Here is a 27,500-nt window from a genome sequence, read left to right as displayed (position 1 = left end):
ATATTTTTGAATTTTGCATCTATATATTGTTCCTTGTGACAGTCAGCCTGAGGACAACGTGGATGAGTCGGGTGCCTCTGTGGATGCTTACCAGGGCAGTAGGGGAAGGATGAATGTAGACATGTTCTCTTTTAATATAAATGATGGTTGCCAATGTCGTATCTGATATTGATGACAGTAAAAATTTTGTATGACACTTCTACAAACCAAAATCACGTTTTTTGTTGTTGTTGTCTTATCATTTATTTATTTTGTTTGTTTTTTAGGTTAATTTCCAACCAAAGAAGAATGCTGATCACTTATGATTTCTGCCATAACCCAATTCTCCTGCCAATCTGTCTCTGCTCTCTCCTACATGACTTCCTTTTCGGTGTAGTGTTGTCCCCTAGCCTAGGATAGAACTGCTGGTTACCAGCGACGAAATACAAACACATTTGTCGCCACTGTAATCTTCTTGACAGTGTTTTGGCTCTTTAAAGTCTTCCCTTGTTGCAACGCCATCTACGTTTGGAGAATACGACAAGACAGCGGAAAGACTTCTGAAAGAAGCAGGAGCGAATAGACTCCTGGCGAGTCTTTGGATGGGAGTCAAGTACTCCACTTACACTCCCACCAACTCCTCCATTTGCCCAGCGAGGCGGGAAATGGGAGTTCTAATCGTTAACCGCAAAAGTCTGTTGGTCTGTAGATTTGTTGTACAGAAATACAGTCATATTTGAACCACGGAAAGTGCAATGTTTCCTTGAAGAAGAAGAAAAAAAAAAGATTGATGGCAACTGGTATCAAATATGCAAGACGACTCGGCAGTGAGTCTTAGCATTCACATCAACAATAGACGTTTTCCTAAGCTCAACGATTTTCCTGGATGCAGTCACCACACGAATCGATAGACAATGAAAGAAAACGAGATTTTGGCAATCAAATTCATGTCGTTTCTTTACCTTCGTCAGTTTTCCTGTCGTATGGAGGAGTGATGTTTATGAAAAATCTTTTTGCGATCCCCGGGAAAAAAATGAAATCACATTGAAACGTTCCTCATTCGCTGATTTGAATGTTGCTTGACATATACAAAAAATAGTAGAAACAATAGTAGTAAAAGTAGTACTATTACAGCTATAGAAGTACTAGTAGAAGTAATAGTGGAAATAGAAGTAGGAGTAATAGTAGAAATAGAAGTAGCAGTAATAGGAGTAGAAGTAGTAGATGTAATAGAAGTAGAGATAGAGATTGTAACAAGAGAGATTGGGTTCTTAAACCAAGACTGCTAAATTCAGAACATATAAACTGAAATATGACGACACGCTTCTCGTAATCTGTAATTTCTTTATGAATGAATGAATAGATAAGTAAATTAATAGATATACAGATAATTAAGCAAATAAAAAATAGAGAGATGAGTAAATAGATAAGGATAGGTAAATTGATAAATAAATAGATAAATAAACAAATAAGCAGTGAATATATAGGTAAGTAGGAAAACTTCAAAACAAATGCATCTCTCCTATGTGAGGATTTAATGAAACTAGATTTATAAGTTGCATACTGAAATGCGCTCAGCAACGATGCTAACCTAGGCAATAACAGGAAGTCTATATATATATATATATATATATATATATATATATATATATATATATATATATATATATATATATATACATACATACAAATAACTACCGACTAAATTTATGAAAAACAAACGAAGAACACCTTCAAAGCAGTCAGAACAAAATATATGTTGTATGCTATTAACCTGCTCAACCCGCAGTGTGGTCTTTAACTTAATAGAAACATCTGATTAACTGTGACAAAAATTGTAAGAGTATCGAAGGGGTTATAATGTATAAAATTATGTTGCTGTTAAGGATAACCAATGATGTTGTTAAAGATAATATGAATGCGTAACTAGTGGATTCTCTGTTTCAAATAATGTTAGGATTAGAAATGAATCATGGTAAGGATAGACAAATTAATGTCCCAGAGAGGAGCAGGCAATTTTATCGGACGAATTGGACATTTATGTTTTTGATAAGAAAATAGGCAAGAACTGGTTTACCAACAGATTGGTCAACGAATGGAATAGGCTTAGTAACCTAGTAACCATGTAGTAAGCGCAGAAACAATTGGTTATTTTAAGAGAAGATGAGATAACTTTATGGATAGGTGTATCAGTTGGTAACTGTCTAGTGTAGACCTTATGGCCTCTTGCAGTCCCCTCCATTCTTATGTTCTTAATTTTCTTACGACAGACAAGAGGTGGACTTCCGTTTGAACTAGAATCTAGTCGACCGAGACGCAGTTAAGCTAGGGATTTGCATGATGCAGTCGTCTTGCATGTCGTGAAATTCAAACAGCGCGTAACGGCCATCGAGAGAAATGAAACGTCATCAGGGATGTTGTTTACATTGGCGGGCGCATACGATCGGAATCCCCAGGACAATAACTAAACCCATTTGCTACTGAGACGCATTCTGCTAATGTTGTCCTGGCTGTCGTCGGGTGATTTAATTCAGTTTAGTAAGATCACGGTCGCGAATGGGTGAAGTTAGTTGAGAGTGATGTTAAAAGCCTGAGTTAAGAGAGGCGACGTCAAACCCAAACGGCGGTAGATGGGAGAGACCTAGGACTTATGGTCGTATTTATGTTATGCGCCAAAGTGATGAGGCAGAGATCGTGTTACATACGGTGGTGGAGAGGTACGAAAGTGGGTGTTTTGACTGGAGCTGGTGGTGATGATGTAGGTTTTGAGGGGAAGAGTTGGCATGGCAGGGTTTTGATGGTGGGGATGGAGAGAAGACATTATAACGGTACACGACGCTGACGTAGATTGTGAGGAAGAGATACAAGAAGTGTTATGACCAGGGTTGATGCTTGGGGGAGTGAGTGAGGTGAGGTGTTGGAGTCGTGGGGGAGTGACGAAGGGGGAGTAGCCTAGGGAAAGGGCGATAGAACACAAGTGCTGATGACGGACGACTGTGGGAGTCCCGGCTTGGGTAACTTGGGTTCAAGTTGCAGGGGGGACAGGAGCTACGGAGGACGGGCTGAGTCTCGTGGTCTTCTGCTGGGGGTTATACGGTTGTCTGTAGTGGCGATGCGCTACTATGCTACCCAACAGGTCTCCGATACTTATAATATTATTAGGACTACTAATTCTGACTTTTTTCTACTTATACTTCCATTATATCTACTACTTGTACTTTTACTACTTCTACTTCTATTACTATTACTACTGCTTTTGCTGTATTACTACTTCTACTAATATCACTACTACTATTTCCACCACTTTTACTACTTTTCTATTGCTACTTTTGCTTCTATTTCTATTTCTGCTTATTCGGTTTCTCACTGAAATCCTACTTTTTCTTCCGTTACTATTTCCACTCCTGTTTCTACTACTGCATTGCCACTACTTCTACTACTATTAGTACTACTGCTACTTGTACTACTTCTAGTAATTTTTATTCGTAATTTTCAGTTCTATTAATTTATTTCTTTATTCAATACGACCTCCATCTTTGTGGAACTGTGTGATGAAAACAGGCAGGTTTTGTCTTCCACAGACACAGTCTGTTGGCCCCGTTCCCGCTAATGAATGTGGTCGACAATCCTTTTATATTTTCATTAACTTCTATCCGACTTCCTCTCACAGTCTACTCAAAGTCGAGGTTCTCTGTGTTTGCTGGTTTAGAGGCTGGGGACCTGGAACTTTTCAGACATAGGAGAACTGACGTTAGGAGTGAAAATGAGTCTACATATCATCCATGCCACAATACTGCACTTTTGTTGCTGTTTCTTTTCCACCATTACCTATGTAATCCGAGCACCTAATGTCGTTAGTATGTAACCATACAGAATGTGCCCTGATCCACATTCTGTACACAATCCTCGTACATTCTGACCTTCTCACTCTCGTTTCCGGAGTGGGCCGCCTTATTGAGGTTTCTATGCCAGGGGACCATTGGGTAAAATAATGTGGGAAAAGGCCAAACTATCTCCCGTGTCCAGAAACCTCTTGCGCTGACGTCTACTCGCGCTTTGCTCCATGTGTTGGCTGCGCGGTACCTGACATTACCTGTTCTCGCCTCACAGGTGAAGTAACGCTGGTTCGACCGTCACATCCCTTCAAAACTCCCAAAGCATTTGGGTCGTTAAATCCCTAACCTAGTCGTGCCTCGTCCACCCTGCTTGCATATCATCGATTGGTTGGGATCGAACGGTGTACCGTAGGAGCATCTGTTAGGTAGACTATCCAATGGGTATTCATTCCTCAAGGCGATGACATCTACGAATTCTTTTTTGTTTAGCATAAAGACCTACACTCAGATCGGTAGTGTTGTCAGCTAGTTGGTCACCCCTTCTCCTTGTGCCATGGCTGTCTTTCTTTTCATGCTGTTCGATGGCTGATCCAGCAGAGCCTGAAGGTCTCCCTTCCGTCACATTTCCCTGCCCTTTGAGACATTTCTTCCAATCTATTTTGTTTCATTTACGTTGACTTCACTCTGTTGAACTTGTTGCATAATGTTGTTTGTCAGAGCTGACGTGAATCTCAGCAAGTTTTGATGCTCTATACTGGCAAGGCTCAGCGCAACGTTGCCACTGTGATCTATGCCAGTTTCCACAAATGAGTGAGATTTTTTCCACAAAATTCCCACAAGGGAAATCTGGATTTCCACATTTTCCTCCACAAAAAGAAGGAATTATATACACAAATAAGTTCATGTGAACATATAATTCTCCCACAAAACATCCCATGTGCGCAAATTTCTCAGACACAAATTTGTGGAAAATTCCCACAAAATGGTATCCCTGGCTGCTCAGCGGGTTTGAGATGCCACCCAGCCCTCCCGTTCTTGGTGGGAGTTCCAGTACTTTCCCCTTCCGGTCGTTTGGGAGCCGTCCGTTGGTGATGATCGGAATTAAAGTACGTTCTAATCGGTGCAATTAATTATCGCTCAACGGTGATCGTTCATGGCTCAGTGACGATCGTCAAACGATTGTCTAGAGCACTAATTATTTGTTTCTAAATGGGGCTGTTTTGCTTCATGCTGCAAAGTACGAGGCTGATCGTTTCAACCGAACCTTCCAACGCGCTTACTCAAAATATGTTTCCAGGTAGTAGGATGCACGTCACCCGTCATTGGTTATGGTAAGCTAATCATTATCGCACCGAACAAAACATACCTTTAGACTTTTTTATTGCATCTTCTAGAGGGTTCAGTAATGAAGTGATGTTTAGTACCGTCAACATCATCACTACCATCATAATGATGATGATCATCGCCATCATTATCATCGTCATCATTATCATCATGAGTATCGTCATCTTCATTGTCATCTTCATCGTCGTCATCATCATCATCATCATCTTCACCACCACCATCATCATCTTCATCGTCATCATCACCATCACCACTATCATCATTATCACTGATACAGTATAATTATTCATTTGGACTCGCGCAGGCACGACACTGTTCCCAAAGATACTCGTGGACTGTTCGTCTACTTGGGAATCCAGGTTCGATCGGTGTCAGCGAGCGACAACTACTGACCCTACCCCCAAAGGTTCTCAACCTGAGGGCCGTGGGGACCCCCAAGGGAGCCATGAGAAGAATTTAGGGGGGTTATGGACTGCTGTCTATATAAAGTGAGGAATCTGAATAAAGGGGAAAAGGAATCCACCTCTCTGTCTTCGCAGGAGATGATGATGGTTGTATACTTTGTTATAAAGCAAAGGGTGTCTCTTCATTAACATTTTATCATTTTATATATATTTTTTATTTTTATTTTTTGGCGGGGTGGGATTTAGGAGAAAAATGAAGGGGGGACTATACGAATGTTGAGAATTCATGCACTGGGGGAGGGGAATGGAGTGTAAAAGGTTTAGAATCACTGCGTTAGTTGTTTGGACCCACCAGACAGCTAGACATCTCTTGGCATAAACTCATTATTAACATCTTTCTATATACAAGCTCTGAGGTCGTGAGGGATGGTTATAGCTGGCGATCACGAGTCCAGCACGTGGCTCATGACGCATGCGTACACGCGGGCGTGGAGAGAAGAGGACCGGATACTAGAAATATTTCGGCGCCAAAGGAAGGAACGAATGGAGGAAAGGTCGAGTAGTCTTTGTCGAAGGAGATGGGGAAGGAAGGAAGGAGCAGACGATGGCAACCTCAAGGTAGCCAATCGGTAAAAGCTGGATGGTAGAACAACAGAAAGGAGCACTCGATATCCAGAAGAAACATTTCGAAATGTAGGGCAGAGGAGCGCCTGGTCGGTTCTCAATGAACGCATAAAACAAGACACAAACTGAACAACATCCGAAAAAGGTGGTGAGCTGGGATGCTGGTATGGAGGGAGGTAGGTAGCCAGAGAGGGAGGAAGAGAGGAAGAAATGGAGGAAGGAGGGAGGGAGGAAGGAAGGGGAGGAGGGGCAAAAAGGGGCACTGATATCATGTTGCACTTCAGCCAGCAACGTCAGGACAGACACATCAGTACAGACACTCGCCCCCCCCCCCTCCCCTCCCATTCTCAGTGTGAAGAACTTCGGGCCAATGTTGCTCTTAGTGGGGTCGTCCTCGTCGTAATGACTTTGTTATTATTTAAACTATTTTTTTGTTCTATTGTTATAGTTTTTGTTATTGTTACTGTTCATGGCTTTTATTTCTTATATTTCTTCATTCTTAATGGTATCTTATCATTTCTGTCGTGCCTTACTATTATTATTATTATCATTATTGTCATTAATACCGTTGTTATTTTAGTTAACATTTTGATTATTATTATTCTTGTTGTTATTGATATTGATATCAATATTTTCATCTTTATTATTACCTTTATTATTATTATCATCATCAATATTACTATCACTGTTATTATGATGCAAAAAGAAGAGGAAAATAAAAGGAAAAAGAAGAAGAAGAAAAAGAAAGTAGATCTTCTGGAGCTGCATCAAGTTCCTTCTCTACAGATGTCGCCGCCCCAGCATTCATTTTCTCTCTCTCTCTCTCTCTCTCTCTCTCTCTCTCTCTCTCTCTCTCTCTCTCTCTCGCAAACTACATTATCCTTACAATTATTCTATAGCGCCAGATAATATCACTTAAATGAAGTGGATTTTGGGTTTGGATATACACTGAGTTCTAGACTAACAAAGGACTTGTTGCTGTGGATTTAACAACTATTAATACGAGTACGATATGATTTGTTAATCTAGGTGGTCAGCCTAGAGTCATGAAAGGAAGAAAGAAGGGAGTAAGAATACATCTGTTTAAGTGCCGCGGTATGGCCCACTAAATACACTTCAGTGCCAAGTATTTATGAACTTTTTTGGATGTGGTTAAGGGGTGACTATAGTTGTTTGATCTTCGCGGTCTGCTACAGACATTCTTCAATTCGAGGCCAGGCTTCTCCTTGTTACCCAAACAAATAGATCAAATAAATAAAAAATAAAAAAATAAAAAAACAGTGCATAGCCGCACTCACCCTTCTGCAACTCTAAGAATCAACATCGGCAAGAACCCATTCAGATTCTCAATCCCGTTCTTGATCCCTCTCCAACTTCACCAGGCAGTTACAGTTTATTTGACGTCACCATGATTTCCTTAGACGTCAGGGTTCACATTTTCCTTTTTCCTTCAACAAATGGGTCCTGTGACAGCCACTACACACACACACACACACACACCAGCGTTCAATGTCGTTAAGACCCGCATCTTGACCACAGATGGTCAGAACAGACACCATGTGAGAATGGAATCTTCACAACGTTTCGCTTGTTGAAGGCTTTTTCATTCATGACCGCAAATGTTGGGGCTCTTGACAATAGCAGGAGCAATAAGTGACAACAAGCGTGTAAGACACTCTTTACGAGGAATGGAACACTTCGTTATCATTCTTATTCCTCCTACAACCACCACAGCTAACTCATCTTCACTACCACCGCCACTGTTGTCGTCTACGATGCTCACCACTACTACTATCACCACCATCGCTACCACTGTCATTACCAACAGTCCCACTATCACCATGAACAACAACAATAGTCCCACTATCACCACGAACAACAACAACAATAGTCCCACCATCATCACGAACAACAACAACAACAACAAGAGTCCCACCACCACCACGAACAACAACAGTCCCACCATCACCACGAACAACAACAACAACTACAACAACAACGGTCCCACACTCACCACGGACAACAACAACAACAGTCACACCATCAGCACGAACAACAACAACAACAACAACAGTCCCACCATCACCACGAACAACAACAACAACAGTCCCACCATCACCACGAACAACAACAACAACAGTCCCACAATCACCACGAACAACAACAACAACAGTCACACCATTAACACGAACAACATCAACAACAACAACAGTCCCAACACCCAGCACCACCAGCACAACTGCAGCCACCACAACCACCACGATCATCACCATCATCACCACCAGGACCTAGAAGACAATTTCCACCCCTGCAGCTGCTTGTACAGTAACAATAGATTTCCTTCCTGCTTTGTTTCTTCATCTTTGAACTTTATTTTTTCTCGTGTTTATTCTCTTTTGCCTTGTGTTTTTCTATGCAACTTCTTCCTTTTTCTCCTTATTTCTTTCTATATATATTTTATTTCATGTACATTGTCACCTAATCCTCCCTAAAATATTTTTCCCCATTCGACTTCATTCTTCGCTCGCTGTGAAAGAACTTCGTGATATTCCATTATTCATGATGGCCGTCTTAGCGCAGTAATGTCCCTATTGTTGTTGTAAAGACACACACACACACACACACACACACACACACACACACACACACACACACACACACACACATATATATATATATATATATATATATATATATATATATATTTATATATATATATATATATATATAATTCCGACAGTCGTCCCCGGACTCGAACCGAGGCTTACGAGAAGCAAAGCCGACGCTCTACCAACTGAGCTACCGAGACTCTAAAACCCTCCAACCTGTCGGAATTATTTAATTGACATCGCCGCTTTATTAGAACAAAGTTTCGCTTGCACAAGCTGCAGCAAGCGAAACGTCGTATTAATAAAGTCTGCGTCCTCACTTGTGGTGTTTATTTTGATAGACTTCTCGGGCAACTGCCAGTTACACTTAGATTGATTTGCTCTGAAATCCTGTCGGTGAAAAACGACACAAGGCACGAAAGTAATTAGAAACGGGTCCTTACGTTTCAAACGATCATCGTCATCGTCATCATCATCGTCATCAACATCATCCATCATCATCATCATCATCATCCATCATCCATCATCATCTTCATCATATCCTCATTATCATCATCATCATCATCATCATCATTACCTTCATCATAATACTGTATCATCATTATCATCATAATATCATTATCATCATCATATCATCATATCATCATCATCATCGTCACCATCATCATCATCATCATCATCATCATCATTGGGTGCCATGTCCGAAAAATTCCGCTAAGGTCCATTTAATGTCGCCAGTAGTGAGTGGCGCCGAGGTCCATTCACGGCGGCGCCAAGGCCTCTTCGTAATGAGGGTCACACGACTCCTCAGAATTGCCAGCTATGACGATGGTTACCATCTCATGTTTACCAAGAGTCGGGGGGTTCCGTCTCTTGTCTCGTGTTTACCAAGAGTCGAGGGATTCCGTCTTCTGTGTCGTCTTCTGCGTCCACTCCAAATCATGTTTACAAAGTCTTATGTTCCTTTGTAACGAGGAGTTGTCATCCCGTGAAGAGTGAAAATGAGGATCATTGAGTCCTATGTGTACTCACAATAAGATTTTTTTGTTTATTCTTAGTGTAAGAGGCTGGTAGATTGAAGTAGACAAGTAGGTAGATAGAGGGGAAGGTGGTAAGGAATTCATTTTACGACTTACACGTTTTGAAAACAATGGCCGCTAAGGATTTGCAGAATTGCATATTCTCGCTCGCCGCCCAATATTTGTAAATACAAGTTACGGTATCGATAGAGGCGACGAAAGTGCTTGCGGAAGCAGTATTGTTTGAGACAGCATAACAGACTTACATATTTCAGAAGTGAGGATTTCAGCACTATTACTATACGTACAGCCACGAGCAAAAATTTTGATCCATGCTACAGTTTGCACAATGCTAGTATGATTTTATATTGTCGAGTACGTGATAGATTTTCCTATGTAGTATCTCATTTACAGTTAGGTAATTTCCTTGATTAAAATTAAATATTTGACAAAAGAATCTGAATCATAACTATTGATTGTAACTGTATATGTCTAAACTCTCCTACCCAGATACAAATTTCACAAATTTTGCATAACCACTAAAGTTTCATTCATCTGTGGCATCCCTGGATGATTTGATTCTGGTTGGATAGACCAGTGTTACTCAACCTGGGCTCCATAGGATCGGGAATTCAACAAATTATTCTATTTTTCATCTCGTAAATATATATACGGATCTTTTATTTGTTGCGTTATGTGCAATGAAAACAGTCTGATCGTAAACACTAATTCCTGTGAAAAGAAACCCTTTCATGATCAAATCTTACACAAAAATGTGAATTTACTATATCCTATCCAACCCCGTATCAAGGTCCCTGAGTATACACGTCGATATAATATGTCCCCAAAGCTCGTAAAGTTGAGAAACACTGAAATAGTCAATTTCATTGTGAATTGAATACGACCTAATCATAATGGAGGTGGATTGTACTCTCACGTATTTACTATTGCCTTCAAGTTGTACTCAAGACTCATACATATCGTCTACCCTTGATGTGAAGTTTCCGCGTCAGCAGGAATCATATGGGTAAATCGCGTGAACAGATTGGTCCAGGTAATTATCAAATTGACACTGAATTATATAATTTTTTTCTTATTCGACAAAATAAAATCACTTAGTAATAGCCACAATCAAGTTTGTGATCTGAACGATGCAGAAACGAGTATGAAACACGATAACATCAGGGTGACCAGATGAGCATAATTACATTAAATTTAGGATATTTCCCCTAGATGTGATACTATAATGATTAGAAAAACATATACAGTACCAGAAACCGAACGTATTCACAGGGATAAAATATTTGGAATTATTTTTGCCAATCTAGCATAATTTCAGCTCTTGTCTAGCATATTCCCGTTTGAGAAATCTGGTCGTATGACATGCTTGTTCCGCCTAAGGAGCAAACGACAGTTTGCATCTAAGATCCCTCTCGGTCTAAAGGCGTCAATCCTCAAGAGGAAAAAATAAAAGTAAACTAAAGTCCCTTTAGTTTTGTTTTTTTCTTTCTTTCTTTTCTTTTTCTGTTCGTGGTTCATTCCGTAGTCGACTCGACCCAACCATTTGTTTTTTCTCTCATTCGCTCTTCTCCGTTTTCTTCCTCTCCCGTCACCCTCCTCCTCCTCCTCCTCCACTCCGTTTCCCGCCACAAGACAAACGGCCAACTGCGTCTGGCATTTCCATGGTCTCTGTATAAACACCTGGTTGTGGTTTGATATGTTCTGGTTTGGTTTGGTTTTATTTTGTTTAATTTATTTTTATTTTTTATTCGTTTCGACTAAGTTTGGTCTAATTTTTATTTGGTTTGATTTGTCGTGGCCTGCCTTGTTTCTGTTTTGGCTTGGTTTGAGTGATGGACTGGGTGATTGATTAATTGACATGCTATTGATTGGCCGACTGGTTGATTAATTCTTTATTTGTTCGGTGTAAGTTGATTAACTATTTATTTGTTCGGTGTAAGTTAATTTTCCCTAGACTTTCCTGTCTGTCCACTAGGTTTGGAATATTCTCTTTTATTTCTCTCGATCTTTTATATATATTCCTTTTTTGCGTGAAAACAAAACAACTGTTTCGTACTCCAGTCTATCATGGATCAAAATTATAATGATTTTTTTTTCTTAATTTTTCCATGTAATGGATAATCACCTTTTGATTTAATAGCAGCTAAGGTTGATAATTTTATGAGCAAATAATTTCTCCTACCCAACGCTCCAATCTCTTCTCTTCATCTTCCTCTCTTTCACCTTCTCTCCCCACCCCTCTCTTTCTCTCTCTCTCTCTCTCCCTCTCCCTCTCTCTCTTTCTCTCTCTCTCTTAGATGCTCTCTAGCCGAGCGGTTTAGAGCGACGGCACTTGCAGCGGAGGTCGAGTTAACGCCAGATCGAACTCTGCCGCCAGCGAGTTGGACCAAGGACATGGTTGATTAAATTACACGCTACAGAGTCATCTGTGAGGGGCACCGTCCTAGCCTCCTGATAGGGGAGAGTTTCTCAACGTTTAAACTGAACAATTTCTTAAATGTATCTCGTTTTCTTATTCCCACTTCCCGTTTTCTTTATCACAATTCATTTTATCTATTGGTCAATTTCCACCACCACCCCTTCTCCTCCTCTTTAGTCTTCTCTCTTTTCTCCTCTCTCCCTCCTGCTTCCCATTTTTTTCCTCCTCTTTCTCCCTTTTACCCTCCTCACTTCTCTTCCCTCTTCCTTCCTCCCTCCTCTTCCCTCCTCCCACCTCTTCCCCCCTCCCACCTCTTTCCTCCCCCTTCCTTCTTTCTCCTTCAGCATCTCTCCCTCCTCCTCCTCCCAGTTCTCTCCTCCCTCCTCCTTCTCTTCCTCCCCTCTCTCTTCTAATTTTCCTCCTCTCTCCTCCCTCCACTCCTCCTTCTTCTCCCTCCCTCTTCCTCCATTCATTCCTTTTCCCTGCCCGTGCTTTACCCCCTCCTCCCTCCTCCACCTCCTCCTCCTCCTCTCCACATGTAATCTTAGCCATAAATAGTTCCACCTACTCCCTCTTACTCATACGGGCTAATCTCAACTCTACACTGTACAAAACCGCTGTGGAGTTGAGGGAATGGAGGAGTTAGGGGAATGGAGGAGTTGGGGGAATGGAGGAGTTGGGAGGGAGAATATTCAAGGGAGATCTTACGCGGGCCCTACACGATCAATATTATTGCGCAATATTCCGTATTGTGCAATATCATTAACGAAGTATGGATGGTATTGAAGAGACACACGTGTTTAATCCGTACATTTGATGTCTTCAATATATTGTGTCGTTCCTCAATATCGTCCATACAAGATCAATATTATTGCGCAATATTCTGTATTGTGCAATATCATTGACGGTGTAGGGATGGTATTGAAGAGACACACCTGTTTGTCCTGTACATTTGATGTCTTCAATATATTGTGTCATTCTTCAATACCATGCCTACACCGTTGATGATATTGTACAATACGGAATATTGCGCAATATTCCATGTTGTACAATATCATTCACGGTGTAGGGATGGTACTGAAGAGACACAAATGTTTAACCTGTACATTTGATGCCTTCAATATATTGTGGCATTCTTCTATACAGAAGGAGCCGTGAATGATATTGTACAGTACGGAATATTGCGCAATAAGTGATAGTGGAAGATATGGAGGAAACTTTTGAGGATCGGAGAACGAACGAAATATTTAGTACAGAAAAGTGGAGCTGATGATTTATATAAAAACAAGGAGAGGGGAGGTGAAAAAGTGGGAGAGGTAGAGGAAGAGGGGCAGGAGGAGGAAGAGGAGGGATGGAGGAAGAAAGGAGGAAGAGAGGAAACGAAAAGAGTTGGTAGAGGAAAGGAAGGAGGGAAGTGGAAGGAAGAGTAGGAGGAAGTGAGGAAGATGAGCAGAGGTGGGAAGAGGTCATAAAGAAAATGGAGATTGAAAGTAGAGGAAGAAATGGTTGAAAGGAGAGTAGTGAGGGGAGGAGGAAAAGGAGAAGGAAGATGAGGACGAGTAATATAGGAGGAGGAGGAGGAGGGTGTGAAGAGGAAAAAAGAAGAGGAAGAGGAGGAGGAGGAGGACGAGGGTGTGAAGGGGTAAAAAGAAGAAAAGGAGGAGGAGGACGAGGTAAAAGGAAGAGGAGAAGGAGAAGGATTAACTTCCAAAGAAGGAAATGGAAGAAGAGGAGAAGGAGGAGGAGGAGGAGGAGGGTGTGAAGGTATAGAAGGGAGAGTAGTTACATGGAGAAGAGGAGGATGAGGAGAAGGAAAAAGAAGAGGAGGAGGAGGAAGGGAAGGAAAACGAAGAGGAGGAGGAGGAGGAGGAAAAAAAAGAGGAGTAGGAGGAAGGGAAGGAAAATGAAGAGGAGGAGGAGGAGGAGAAGGAAAAAGAAGAAGAGGAGGAGGAGGAGAAAGAAGAGGAGGAGGAAGGAAGGAAAGAGAAGAGGAAGATGAAGGGAAGGAAAAAGAAGAAAAGTAAGAGGAGGAGTAGGATAAGGGAAAAGAAGATGAAGGGGAGGAGAAGGAAAAAGAAGAAGAGGAGGAGGAGGAGGGAGGGAGGAAGGGACTAAAGAAAGAGGAAGTGAAGCATTTCCTAACATGGCACCCTTACCGCTCACATATCTCACATCTCCGCCACACCCACGTCGACCGTGGTCCTTGTGTCACATGAAATGCTGGACCACAGCTACAAAGGTCTACCCCTCCCCTCTCGCGATGAAAAGAAATTACCTCATCTTAAAGTTTCATTGCATTTCGTGAAAGTATAGACCCAAGTCACTTACGATCCTGAAGTGAATGGTTTTGTTTGAATTGTCGTCAAATGATTGAATTGCTTTCAGGTTAATGGGGAAAGGTATAATAGAGAACACGAGAATACAGTACTCATAAAGCAACATACAAAATGTCAGTCGACGGTACAGTGATAGTGCTCTTGACCGCCAACCCAAATTCGAGTCCCGCTTAGAGATGAATAAAATTCATAAACACAGACCGTGGTGAAACACACACACACACACACACACACACACACACACACACACACATATATATATATATATATATATTTATATATATATACATATATATGTATATATGTGTGTGTGTGTGTGTGTATATATATATGTGTGTGTGTGTGTGTGTGTATGCTTCTTATTATTACTGAAATCGAACCCAAACTTCTGAATTGCTAACTCCGTCTTTTACCAAATTAGCCACAAAGGGACGTTGTCAGGGAAAAAGAAAAAAAAAAAACGGGAAGGAGGAGTAATAATTTAGAGGCCCTGGATCGATCGGGCCCGATCCTGGGAGCTGACCTCTCGATGAACTCGATGTCCGGCTGGCTCGCTCTTTACAACCAGTGAGTACCTCCCGGTACGTGATGGGCGTCCGCCTTATGGGCTTCGTGATTCACGACGTTCTTCTTGGAACACGTGCTATGACTCTCCCGGATGAGAGCTCAGAGCTCAGACATTTCACGAACTATGGGTCACGCTGTGGCCTTATACACACACACACACACACACACACACACACACACACACACACACACACACACACACGGCATAGTGGTAACTCGACGGCGCAGTGGTACCGCTCGCAACCGCTACTACTGCGGTCCGGGTTCGAATCCCGCCCAGGGCTGAATTAATTTCAGTATCGCTGCGCTGTGAGCCGTTATTCCAACTCGTGGGTGGAGAGTTGTGTGTGTGTGTGTCATGTCACAGCATTACCCATAGATCGGTCTTACATGAGGTCTGAGCTCTCATCCGGGAGGGTAGTAGCTGTCGATCACGAGTCCAACACGTGATCCAAGAGCATAGTGAATTACACACACACACACACACACACAGATCGGTCATATATGAGCTCTGAGCTCTCATCCGGAAGGTTAATAGCTGTGGATCAGGAGTCCAACACGTGGTCCAAGACCATGGTGAATCTCACTCACACACATCCAATTCCTTACCCACCATAGCTGAAGTGCCGGCTCGCATTGCAGCGATGCTGAAATTTTTAACTCTGGGGTAACTCGAACTCGGATCGCTGGATTGGTGGTCGCGAGCGTTACCACTGCACCGCGTGGTCGGCTGCTCATGATTGGCTGACAGGTTTGGACCTTTTTTTTTTTTTTTTTTTTTTTATCTGAAACTGTATTGGATGCGATGGAAAATTAAATGGAAATTTATTTCGCGAAAATTTTGGAAAGAGTCAAAGACCGAGCAGGACTCGAACCTTCATTGTGACAAATCTTTTTCACGGCTGCACTAACGATACGCTTAATGGGCGGAACATAAGAACGTAAGAATGAAGGAGGCTGCAAGAGACCATAAGGCCCACACTAGGCATCTCCGTATCGTCAGTGGGAGAATTTTATTGGAAAAGGGATCAACTAAAGATCGATACGAATGTATCGCCAAGGCAAGACTCGAAGTAATGGGACGGAATTGGAGAAATTTAGGCTCAAGAAGGAAATAGACAAGAAATTGGTTTACCAGTAGCGCTAAGCAAATGAAATAGAGCGCTGAAATAATGGGAGAGAAGACGAAATAACTTTATGGACAGTGATGACAGGTGTGTAAGAGACACGGAACTGCCTAGTGTAGGCCTTATGGCCTCTTGCACTCTCTTTCATTTTTATGTTTTAATGTTTTTATTTTTGAAGAGGGATTTCATCAGTGAAATAATTACGCACAATAAAAAAAACCGAGTCTTGAGGTCAAAACTTTCAAAGTTGAATTCTTAGAATCAATTTTTCCCAGTCGAGTCTGGTCATCGGGGTAATTGACCAATTGATTGCGTCGATGGATGTTTGTCTACGTGACATAAACTTAAACTTTACGATTGTTAGACCGTTTTTTCTTTTAAACACTTTTCCAACCGACGCGTATTTATATCCAGAAAATTGGCAACGTAAAGTTCTACCGCCGCGCTGTCGAATGATAAGGAAAAAGAAAACGTAAATGTAACGACAAAAACTGGAAGAAAACGGGAACGAAAACGAAGAATGGGAGTGGAGGAAGAGAAAGAATACAAAGGAACACAAAGGAAGAACAAACAACAGCAGGCCTACTGGTCCTAACGAGGCTGTTTGTGTTTACTATATTAAGCTACAGTTAAGAAAACAGGGCAACTAGGCGATAAAAGATGAACTAACACCACTGCTACCACTATCCTAAGAAGGAGGAGGAGGAGGAGGTGTGCATGTGTAATTCAATCCTTGTAGTCAAGTTTGAACACATGAACGACCAAACGGTCATTAACAGTAAGGAAGAATGCCTGGGAGAGGATATTTGCATCTCTGTAGATGCAAGCAAATAAGCATAAACATATACACATGATAAACAAAACACACACACACACAGCTTGATGGTACGGTAGTACCATATTCGGCCGCCGATCCAACGATCCGAGTTCGAGTCCTGCCCAAGGCTAGAAACTTTCAGCATCGCTGTACTGCGAGTCGGTACTTTGACTCTGCTGGGCAAGGAGGTGTGAGCGCGCGTGTGTGTATGTGTGCATGCGTATATGTGTGTGTGTGTGTGTGTGTAAGGTCACAGCACGACCCATAGAAGACCGGCCCATGTATGAGTTCCGAGTTCTAACCCCGGAATTAATTCCAAACCTTTTGGCGCCGGGGACTTCATCTGGAGCCAAAATGACTTCCGACATGAGGATCATCCTGAAGGACGTTTTCTTCGCCTGGCGCCTGGCGCAGCCTGGTTCGAATTAACCAGCAGGAAATTGACGCTACACGTTACACGTCACACCCCTTGCATGTGCAGACTCGTGTGCGTGCACTCGCTCCACGCTCTGGGCGTATCTAGTTATACGGGCTACTGCAATCCGCGTGGAGAGGACTTCCCGCGTACCGACGTTTATGGTCCTCCTAATCCTCTTCCGACTCCTCGTCCTCCTCGTCCTCCTCCTCCTCCTCCTCCTCCTCCTCTTCCTCCTCCGACTACGACTCCTACTCCTCCTCTTCCTCCTCCTCTTCCTCTTCCCCCTCCTCCTATTCTTCCTTCTTCTCCTCCTCCTCCTCTTCCTTCTTCTCCTCCTCCTCCTCGTCCTCTTCTTCCTACTCCTTCTTCTCCTCCTCCTCCTTACTCTCCTCCTCCTCCTCGTCCTCCTACTCCTCCTCCTCCTCCTCCTCCTCTTCCTCCTTGTCCTCCTTGTCCTCCTCCGACTCCTCCTACTCCACCTACTCCTACTCCTTCTCCTCATGATCATCCTATATCTTCCCTTCGGGGAACCCTTTCCCTTGCCCTTTCGTGGAATCCCTTGGAAACGAGGCCCAATTCCCGGGACATGAGGTACTTCATTTCGTAGAGACCGCTGGAATTTTGAGGGAAAAAAAAAAAAAAAAAAAAAAAAAAATCAGCTCCATTTTTTTTTTTTAACCCATTAATAGCTCACCCCATTTTCTATTTGTACGTACACGTTTTAAATACTTTCTATATATTTTTTTAACCAAACTAAATTTTATTTCGTAAAGCAAATGCTTCGGCCTACCACCTTTGCCGACTTTAGAATATTTTGTAGCAGCGCCATACGATTACGATATTGCGGCACCAAAAACAACAAATCAATCAATCAATCGTGTACGGTAATCCACTACCTCCTCCTCGACTCTTTAAGAAAGATTATTCTTAATCGTTTCGACTTCTGGGGCAACTCTTCCTACATACATACACCAAAGGCTTTTTCCCCCTTACACGGGGGGTAGCCAAAAAGAAAAAAAAGCATAGAAACCACTCCTACCCATTCCATCCCCTACATACTCCTAGCTGAATAAAAGCCACGGGTGTTTAGTGTCAATTGCCCTTTTTCAAAGTTAAAAAAGAAAACAGCCTGTACTTCTCAGTTATGTAAGTCACTGCGGACATCTTGGGTTGATGTGTTCATTAGGGAATCCTTACGGGATTTGAACACGATTTTCTGCCGCTTTTTTCATAAACCGTAAAAGTCTACAATCACTTCAAATTTCGCTAATTTGAAATTGCTCTTCCATCCATTCATGTATTTATTCAGCCATCCATCCACCCACCCATTCATCCATCCATCCATCCATCCATGTATTTATTCAACCATCCATCCACCCATTCTTCTATTCATCAATCCATCCATGTGTTTATTCAACCGTCCATCCATCCATTCTTCTATTCATCCATCCTTCCATCCATGTATTTATTCAACCATCCATCCATCCATTCTTCTATTCATCCATCCATTCATGTATTTGTTCAACCATCCATCCGTCCATCCATCCATGTATTTATTCAACCATCCATCCATCCATTCTTCTCTTCATCCATCCATCCATCCATCCATCCAGCTATTCTTCGATTCATCTATTCATTCTTCTATTCATCCATCCATCCATGTGTTTATTCATCCATCCATCCATCCATCCATCCTTGTATTTATTCAACCATCCATTCATCCGAGAACAAGCCAACCATAGTTTGATGGATGTAATTGACATCCGATCAAAGCTGGGCACTCAGATCCCACATTCAAAGTCATCCATTCACTCACTCACCCACTCATTCATCCATCATAACTCACTCACTCTCTCATCCATCACTCACTCACGCACTCACTCATCCAGACTCAATCACTCATTCATCCATTACTCACTCCCTCATCCATCACTCACGCACTCACTCATCCAGACTCAATCACTCATTCATCCATTACTCACTCATGTACTCACTCATCCATCACTCACTAACCCATTTACACCTTTGCCCTGATGGTGCCCTTTACATATTTTATTCTAGCTTCTCCCTGATGATTTTATGAGGTCGGGTTGATTAAGGTCTCAATCATTAATTATCCATTTTGGCACGCGTCTGCATTTTAGTTGAACATGATTATTTTATGTGTATGACAGTTAAAAGAGAAAAATGTATGTAGAAGAATATAAATATATAAATAAATTAAAATAGATAAAAAGAAAAATAATAACGATGACAATAATAATGATGATAATAACAATAACAATAATAATACTTAAAATAATATTAATGATAATAAGTTACAATGATAATAAAATTAATAGTAATAATAATAATAGAAATAATAATAATAATAATAATAATGATAGTGATAGCAATACTAATGATAATAATACTCGGTAAATGACGTCATGAGTCTGAGTCGTGCATCCTCCTCCTTCTGTGCTTTTATCTCTGTCACTTACCGTGCATTTGTTGGGCTTCTCTCCGGAGTGAACCCGCATGTGGATCAACAACTTGTAGCGGGCGTTGAATGGTCGGTAGCGCCGCTGGCAGGCGGCCCAAAAGCAGGTGAAATCGTCCCCCTTACGCTGGTCGATGTGCGACTTCTCGATGTGACGTGACAAAGCGTCTCGACAAGAAAGGAGCAGGTTGCAGTCCACCCAGCGGCAGATCTTGGGACCGTCCTCCTCCTCTCCGGGGCTGCAAGGAGGCTCTTGGAGGTCGTCGATCAAGGAAGGTGTCTCGCACGAGTACTGCTGTTGTTGTTGCTGCTGCTGTTGCTGTTGTTGCTGGTGGATTTCGTTGAGCGTTGCTTGGTCTGTGTAATAGTGACTCCCCGAGGTGGTGTTGCTGTCCTCGGGTTCGAGTTTAGGCTCGACCTTGAAGTACATCAAGGACGACGTGGAAGAGGAGGTGGTCGTGTCCATGGGGTTGACCCCCGAGACGATCACCCCGGGGACCTTAGCGCTTTCTTCGTCCGTCAGGAGGGAATGGAAGCCCATGTTCGTGTTAGGTGGCTGGTTATTGTTCGCCTCCGGGCGGGGGAGGATGTGGCCGTAGCTCCCTGCCGTTACCCCTCCGCCACCCACCATCCCTCCGTCAGACAACCCCGAGGGCGCCATGGGCTCTTGGGAGGAAGACACCCCGACAGCGGCGAGGCTCGTCGGTGAGGACCTGATGATGGTGTTGAGGTCCATCCCGTCGTAGTTAAGAGGGGAGGAAGAGTAGGGCCTCTTGTGACGTCCCCCTCGGCCCGTGCTGAAGGACCCACGGGCTGAGTTGAAAGGCGAGGTCATGGAAGATCCTCCAGGAGAGACACTCATCGGAGAGACGGACCACCTGGTCATGGAACCTCCCGGGTTGAGGCAGGTATCGAGGCAGTCGCCTCCCGAGGAAGGAACGGGGAGGTAGAGTGGCGTCGAGGAGGACGTGGTGGTGTTGATCCCTCCACTCGAGGAGGACGAAGACATTGGAGGCAGCGGCATGAGGGTTTCTGAGGAAGTCGCCATTCCCTCCTGACGGGGTTCTGTGACGGCGAGCTCGGGGAGGTTCGCCCCCTGAAGGGAGGTCAGAATGCTGTCGAAGGAGGATGACCACTCGTCCGTCGGGAGGTAGAGGTCCCCGTGGAGGTCACCCAGGGCCCCCGTGATGGCGGGCCCCGTCGTCAGGAGAGAAGCGGAGGGCGTGGTGGCCTCTGGGGGGGCTTCCACGTTGATGATGGGCGGGGAGAGCGGCAGGCATGACGAAGGGGGCTCGCCGAGGTGGGAAGGTCCGAGGGGCGAACCGGACAGGGGACTCATGAGGCCCCCGAGGTCACAGGCTGCGATCTCGGAGGGGAGAAGGGGTTCCGGAGACCCCGTGTGGCTTCCGTACTCCTCCAAATGCATCCTCCGCTCGTCTGAAACAGAGAAAAAAACATTATCAGTAACAATAATGCCTAAAAGAAACTTCAAAAAGATGATAGTTCGGTTTAACGTCGCGAACTCTATCAGGAGGCTAGGCCGGTGCCCCTTACAGAGGGGTCTGTAGCGTGGAATTTAGTGAACCATGCCCGTGGTCCAACTCCCTGCCGTCACCTCGACCTCCGTCGCAAGTAGCGACGCTCTAGCCCGTTCGGCCAGCGAGCATCCAGATGATCAAGGGAAAAATTACAACAATCAAAAATTAAAATTGTTGATGAGTCTAAAGAAAATCTTAAATAATTCTACAGTTGCATTAGAGACAAAAAGATCATTAGTATAGGCTGGTCCGAGAGATATATGCGAGTGTGATGGGCAGGGGATTGAAAATTCTTAGTGACAATGGAGGGAATTATAAGGCGAGCTAGTTGTTGTTTACGAACGAGACTGTGGTTGTTGACGCGTCTGAGGCCGTGAATTATTTTGGGAAGATATGAAAAACGAGGAAGTTGGAAGCGAATGTGGGAAAAAGGTTATTAGATGAGCAAGGGGTGAAGATGCCAGTTAGTTGGAGGTGGATATTAAAGGAGAGACGCGAAAGGAGGTAGATAATTTTAAGTAGTTACAGCAGGGTCACATGTAGCAGAGAATGTGGGAGTGGAGGTGGAGGTAAGCTGGAGAGTGAGCGAAGCAATTAAATGTTTTGGGAAAATAAAATTGTCATGAGAAATGGGCATCTAGGAATGGACGCAAAGAGAAAAATGTATGAAGGGCGGATTGTGTGGTCTAACATCATCCTCCCATTGATGTGTGTGTGCGCGTATATATATATATATATATATATATATATATATATATACAATATATATATATATATATATATATATATATATATATATATAATATGCATGTATATGTGTGTGGAAATTGTTCGATTAATATTTATAATTTTAGACAAAATATACTCTATCATAAAATATAATTAAACAAAAGTCTTAAAACATTTATGCTGGAGAGGTTTTGTGGCTTAGAACTGGAAATTGTAAAATGCAAATAAAACTGAAACAAGGACAACGAAAATAAATTATACATCCTTCCAGAGAAGGATACTTGATCTTACAGGAGCTGCCTAGTGTAGGCCTTATGGTCTCTTGCAGTCTCTTTCATTCTTATGTTCTTATGTTCTTACGAGGAATGAATACCAAGATTGAAATTTGATAAGTAACCTTCTTCATATTATCTTATTTGTCCATAGTATACGCGATTCTTAAAGAAATTATAATGATTATTAAGTGAATAGATAAATGATTGAATAATTAAATAAAGAATAAGTAAGTAAAGAAGTAAATAAGTAGGATTGATAGGTAAAATAAATTTGATGGATATAATAATAAGTGAATAAATAAAAGATCTATAAATAGATAAACAAATAGATAAATAGATAGGTAACAACTGTTTGACATCAAAGGGATCTTTAGATTATTTGCTTCCGATATCATTGAAGATGACTTCAGTTGCTGTCGTCACAACAAAGAGGAGGTCCGCAGTTAGGCATCTAATGACTCAAAAAAAAAAAAAAAAAATGATAAAAATAAAAATAGATAAATAAATAAATAAAAATAAATTAAATAAAATTAAATAAAATTAAATAAAAAAGAAACATTAACTTGTAGTTTAAACTCATTTTCCGACTAGAATGTTACAAGTTAACCTAGACAAAGCCTGACCAATGGTAAGCCATATTCGGCGTGGTAAACGCGTTTCGTCCTAGGAAACAGAAAAGCTGTCAATTATTTTCAGTCAATGTCATGTACTCGTTGATCTACGTTGACGATTTTGGTCTGATCTACGGCCGAAAATAAAATTCTATGAGGTGGAAAGATTGATAGGAAATTATGGATTTAATTATTTCAATCGTGGGATTTTTAGTTTTGGGTAAACCTTTGTTTATCATTTTTATTGTTATTATTATTATTATTATTACTATAATTATTATTGTTATTATTATTATTATTATTACTATAATTATTATTGTTATTATTATTATTGTCATTATTACTATTATTATTATTATTATTATTATCATTATCATTATCATCATCGTTATTATTATTAGTAGTAGTAGTAGTAGTAGTAGTATTTTTATTATTAGTATTATTGTTATTATTGTTATTATCAGCATCCTTACTATTATTATCATTACTATTATTAGTAGTAGTAGTAGTAGTATTTTTATTATTAGTATTATTGTTATTATTGTTATTATCAGCATCCTTACTATTATTATCATTACTATTATTAGTAGTAGTAGTATTAGTAGTATTTTATTATTAGTATTATCGTTAACACTTATTATCAGCATCCTCATTATTATTAGTATTATTATCATCATTGTTATTATCATTATTATTATTATTATTATTATTATTATTATTATTATTATTATTATTATATGATTTATTATTATCATTATTATTATTATTATATGATTTATTATTATTATTATTATTGTTATTATAATTATTAATTATTATCATTATTATTATTATTGTCATGTTATTATCATATAAATCATCTAGATCTTGGAATTACATTTTCTGCATCTCATTCAGGTACTGATTCCTGATAAACGGAAATCTTTTACTTCTTCAATATGGCGACACGCTTACCCATTTTTATTTTGGTCAACGCCAGACAATTTTATACAGATGAGGATTAGATTTACGATAAAATGAGATCAGAACTGCTATAGATTTTTGTCATGTTGTGCGACTACTTGCGAAAAGCTCTGGTTCTCCGAACACTTAGGGCAATGGTTGCCAAACTATCATCTATGACGCCCCATTTTTGCTTCTATTTATATCTTACCAGTTAGCTAACTTAATAGAAAACGGGTTGTGGTGATTGATAGAATTACACTTTGCACGTATATAATGGCAGATACTTGTTCCTTGAATGATTTAATTATATCATTATTAAACAATTATTTTTGAGTAGAAGACTTCATGGCCCCCTACCCCCCTTGTATCCTCCTCACCCCTCCCTAGGGGGGGGGTCGCGCCCCCTAGTTTGGCTGACCTAGATCAAGGTAAACAGCTTTGACAGCAATTAACCGCCTTCTGATATAATCTCCATTTTCTTTGATGAACTACGTCACGAATTGAATCAACCGACCTACCCTTCCCTCTCCAATCTCAAACTCTATTCTGACGTCTTCCCTGAGCTATCTGTCGGTATCGGGAAGAACTAAATCTGTTAATTTCCACATGGCTTTTGTTACGGCCGAAGACAGGCCATTCTAGTCCGAGGTTTATCCCCATCAGTTCCACGAAGTCATCTGTCAGTCTCCTCAACAAAAACATCAAGTGCTTCACTGCCCTGGATGGTTATAGTTTACTGAATGGCTTTATGGGTCCATTCGAGGTAGTACTGATATACTCTACTACCTGCTTTACACCTGAGAGTTCGAGTATATACTCTACATCAGTGTTTCTCAACCAGGGGGGGGGGGGCGGACCCCTCGGGGTACCGCGGAAACCTACCAAGGGGTCCTCAGGACGGGGAATTTAACATGTTAAAGTTAATTCTGTCATGGCTCAGTTTTTTATAAATCATGGTTACGCTTTTATCCCACAGTCGGAAAAGAAAACACTAACGTCGAAAGTTCTGCATTTTTCGATCACTAACTGTGATCCTCTTCAGCAGATGAAGAGGATCACAGCTGGTGATCGAAAAATACAGGACTTTCGACGTTAGTGTCTTCTTTTCTGACAGTGGGATGAAAGTTTATTTTACTAATGTGCTACGACATTACTTTATAATTCATGATTACACAGTGTGTCTTAACTGAAATGCCCAGTATTATTTTTCCTTGACTAGTTTCGTCTCTCCGAATGTGGCGATGGTTTGTGTAATGTATTATAATGTTTCTATCACTAAGTGCTTAGATAAAGTGACTATATCCTATCCAATCCCGTATCAAGGGGTCCCCTGAATATACAAGTCGATGTAAGGGGTCCACAAAGGTTGAGGAACACTGCGGTTCTACGAGACCACTGAAGTCTTTGACTCTTTTTTAAAGAACTATATCGTTCATCTGATGGGGATCCTGTTCCAAAAGGAAGCTAACTCAACCAAACCCTCCACCTCGATGATACAACACAGAGATCTATTTCTAGCTAACGCCAAAGGGTCTTGTTTATCAGAAACTCAAAATGGTTATCTGTCACCGAAACTATCACGTTTGCCCCGTGCAAGCAACGAGTCCCGGGCGAGATCGAACCGAAATTCATGTTTACGAGGGTTGAGAGAAGTTTAACACCATAAGAGGAATCACCTAATGTCCCTCCGACGTACCGATCGATTCGTTTGTTTTGGTTCAAGGCGGCCCCAAGGTTCTCAACCTATTTCCACACATCCCCCGTATTTATGAATTGCTGTCATTTTAACCTCCTGGAGATGACTTCAACACTAAATTTAATCGTTTTGCATCCACTAACTGCTAGTGATTTTCGGCTGGCTGGTCCACTTGTGAACCACTGTGGTCCACTAGGGGTCCATGGACCACAGGTTGAGAACCGCTGGGTCACTTCAAGCCATCAGACTCTATCACCCCGAAGGGCTTTTTTCCGGGGGCGGAGGTTTTCTTCCCCGGAAGGTGTATTCCGGGTGTTCTTGCCGGGAGGTCCCGGGGAACCACAACGAAATTATTTCCAGCCTTCGGGACCACCTCCACAACCACGTCCCCTTCTGCAGAAACACCTTCCCGGCGGTCTTCGGGAGTTCGTGAAAACCGAACTGAGACAGAACCAGAGCAGTGTACCTTTCTCCCACGTAATGCTCCACAGTTGCAGTTCCTTCGTCTTTAGCAGGTACGTGTGTCCTCAGCCTCTTCTTCTTCTCTTCGGGGGAGGGGGAGGGGGGAGGGAACAGGATCGGTCGAGTCGATTGGGTCGTTCGTTCGAAGTTCGGAGTTCTTGCCCCCACGTGGCACTGAGGGGCGTCGTTCTCGTGGGTCGGGGCACTTCTGCCTGGCACTGTGTCAATAGCGAATATGACGAACGTGGGGGTCATGCTATTATCTTCACGCCAGTGCCTCCAGGACAGTGCCACTCCGCTTCTGAGGTGCCAAGCGTCGCCATAATAGAGATTAAATCACTCGGGACTTCCTCTAATAACCATACTCCTTGTTTGAGATCTCCTTACACGTCAACATCTCATAGAAAACGAAAATATACTCTGATTCAAATAACCCTATATCGCTCTAGGAAAAATAACACGAAGTAATGTACGAACAGTAGTTAACCCACATGGTACCGAGACGCCATCACCCGATTGGCCCAGAGAGCAAGTGTCACTGAGCGAGCCGAGCGTCTATTGGTCGCACTCAGTGTTGTCATTCCGCAAATGAAGCGATCCTATTGGCCCAGCGCCGGGGTCCTCTGTTGGGTCCGCTGTCGCGTGTGTACCATGCGCCCCATGCGCTTAGGGAAATAAAAGAGGTATAGATTGTATTCCGCGACGCCCGACACAGACACATCCCGAGTGTCATGGCACGCAGACACTCCGGCCGAGCGTGTCATGCCCTCCCGATACCCAAAACCGCGACGAGTGTCGGGTGACAAGATGGTCACACTCGCTCTTCTGCCTCCTCCTCCTCCTCCACCTGTTTTCGTTTTTTCATCTTTTATTTTTTCTTAATGGGCGTGTGTACGCGCGCGTGTGTGTATAGGTGTATGTATATTTGTATGTACGTGTATATGTATACACACACACACACACACACACACACACACATATATATATATATATATATATATATATATATATATATACATATATATATATATATATACATATATATATATATATATATATACATGGTGTATGTGTGTGCATGCCTGTGTATGTATGCGTGTGTGTGCATGTGTATATGTATATATGTGTGTGTGTGTCAGAACTGACACCACAGTAGGAATCGATGAAAAAGACTGGAAACAGGGAGTCTGTGTATTTCGACTCTTGACAGCAGTCCTCTTCAGTAATGAAGAGGACTGCAGT

The 27,500-nt window shown here is 42.0% G+C and overlaps 1 protein-coding gene across 1 annotated transcript in view; it reads right to left on the bottom strand.

Annotated features, from left to right (window-relative positions):
* Positions 1-27,500, bottom strand: part of LOC143018460 (uncharacterized) — a 99,399-nt gene that overhangs the window by 14,862 nt on the left and 57,037 nt on the right. The window contains exon 4 of the mRNA XM_076173824.1: positions 20,004-21,439. Coding sequence (XP_076029939.1) covers positions 20,004-21,439 — 1,436 coding nt within the window. The remainder of the gene's footprint in view (positions 1-20,003; positions 21,440-27,500) is intronic.

The sequence above is a fragment of the Oratosquilla oratoria genome, chromosome 35, assembly GCF_046742065.1.
Source record: "Oratosquilla oratoria isolate Oo_2021 chromosome 35, ASM4674206v1, whole genome shotgun sequence".
Taxonomy (NCBI): Eukaryota; Metazoa; Arthropoda; class Malacostraca; order Stomatopoda; family Squillidae; genus Oratosquilla; species Oratosquilla oratoria.
Note: the sequence above shows the minus strand (reverse complement) of the source record. Positions and strands in the feature narration are given on the sequence as shown.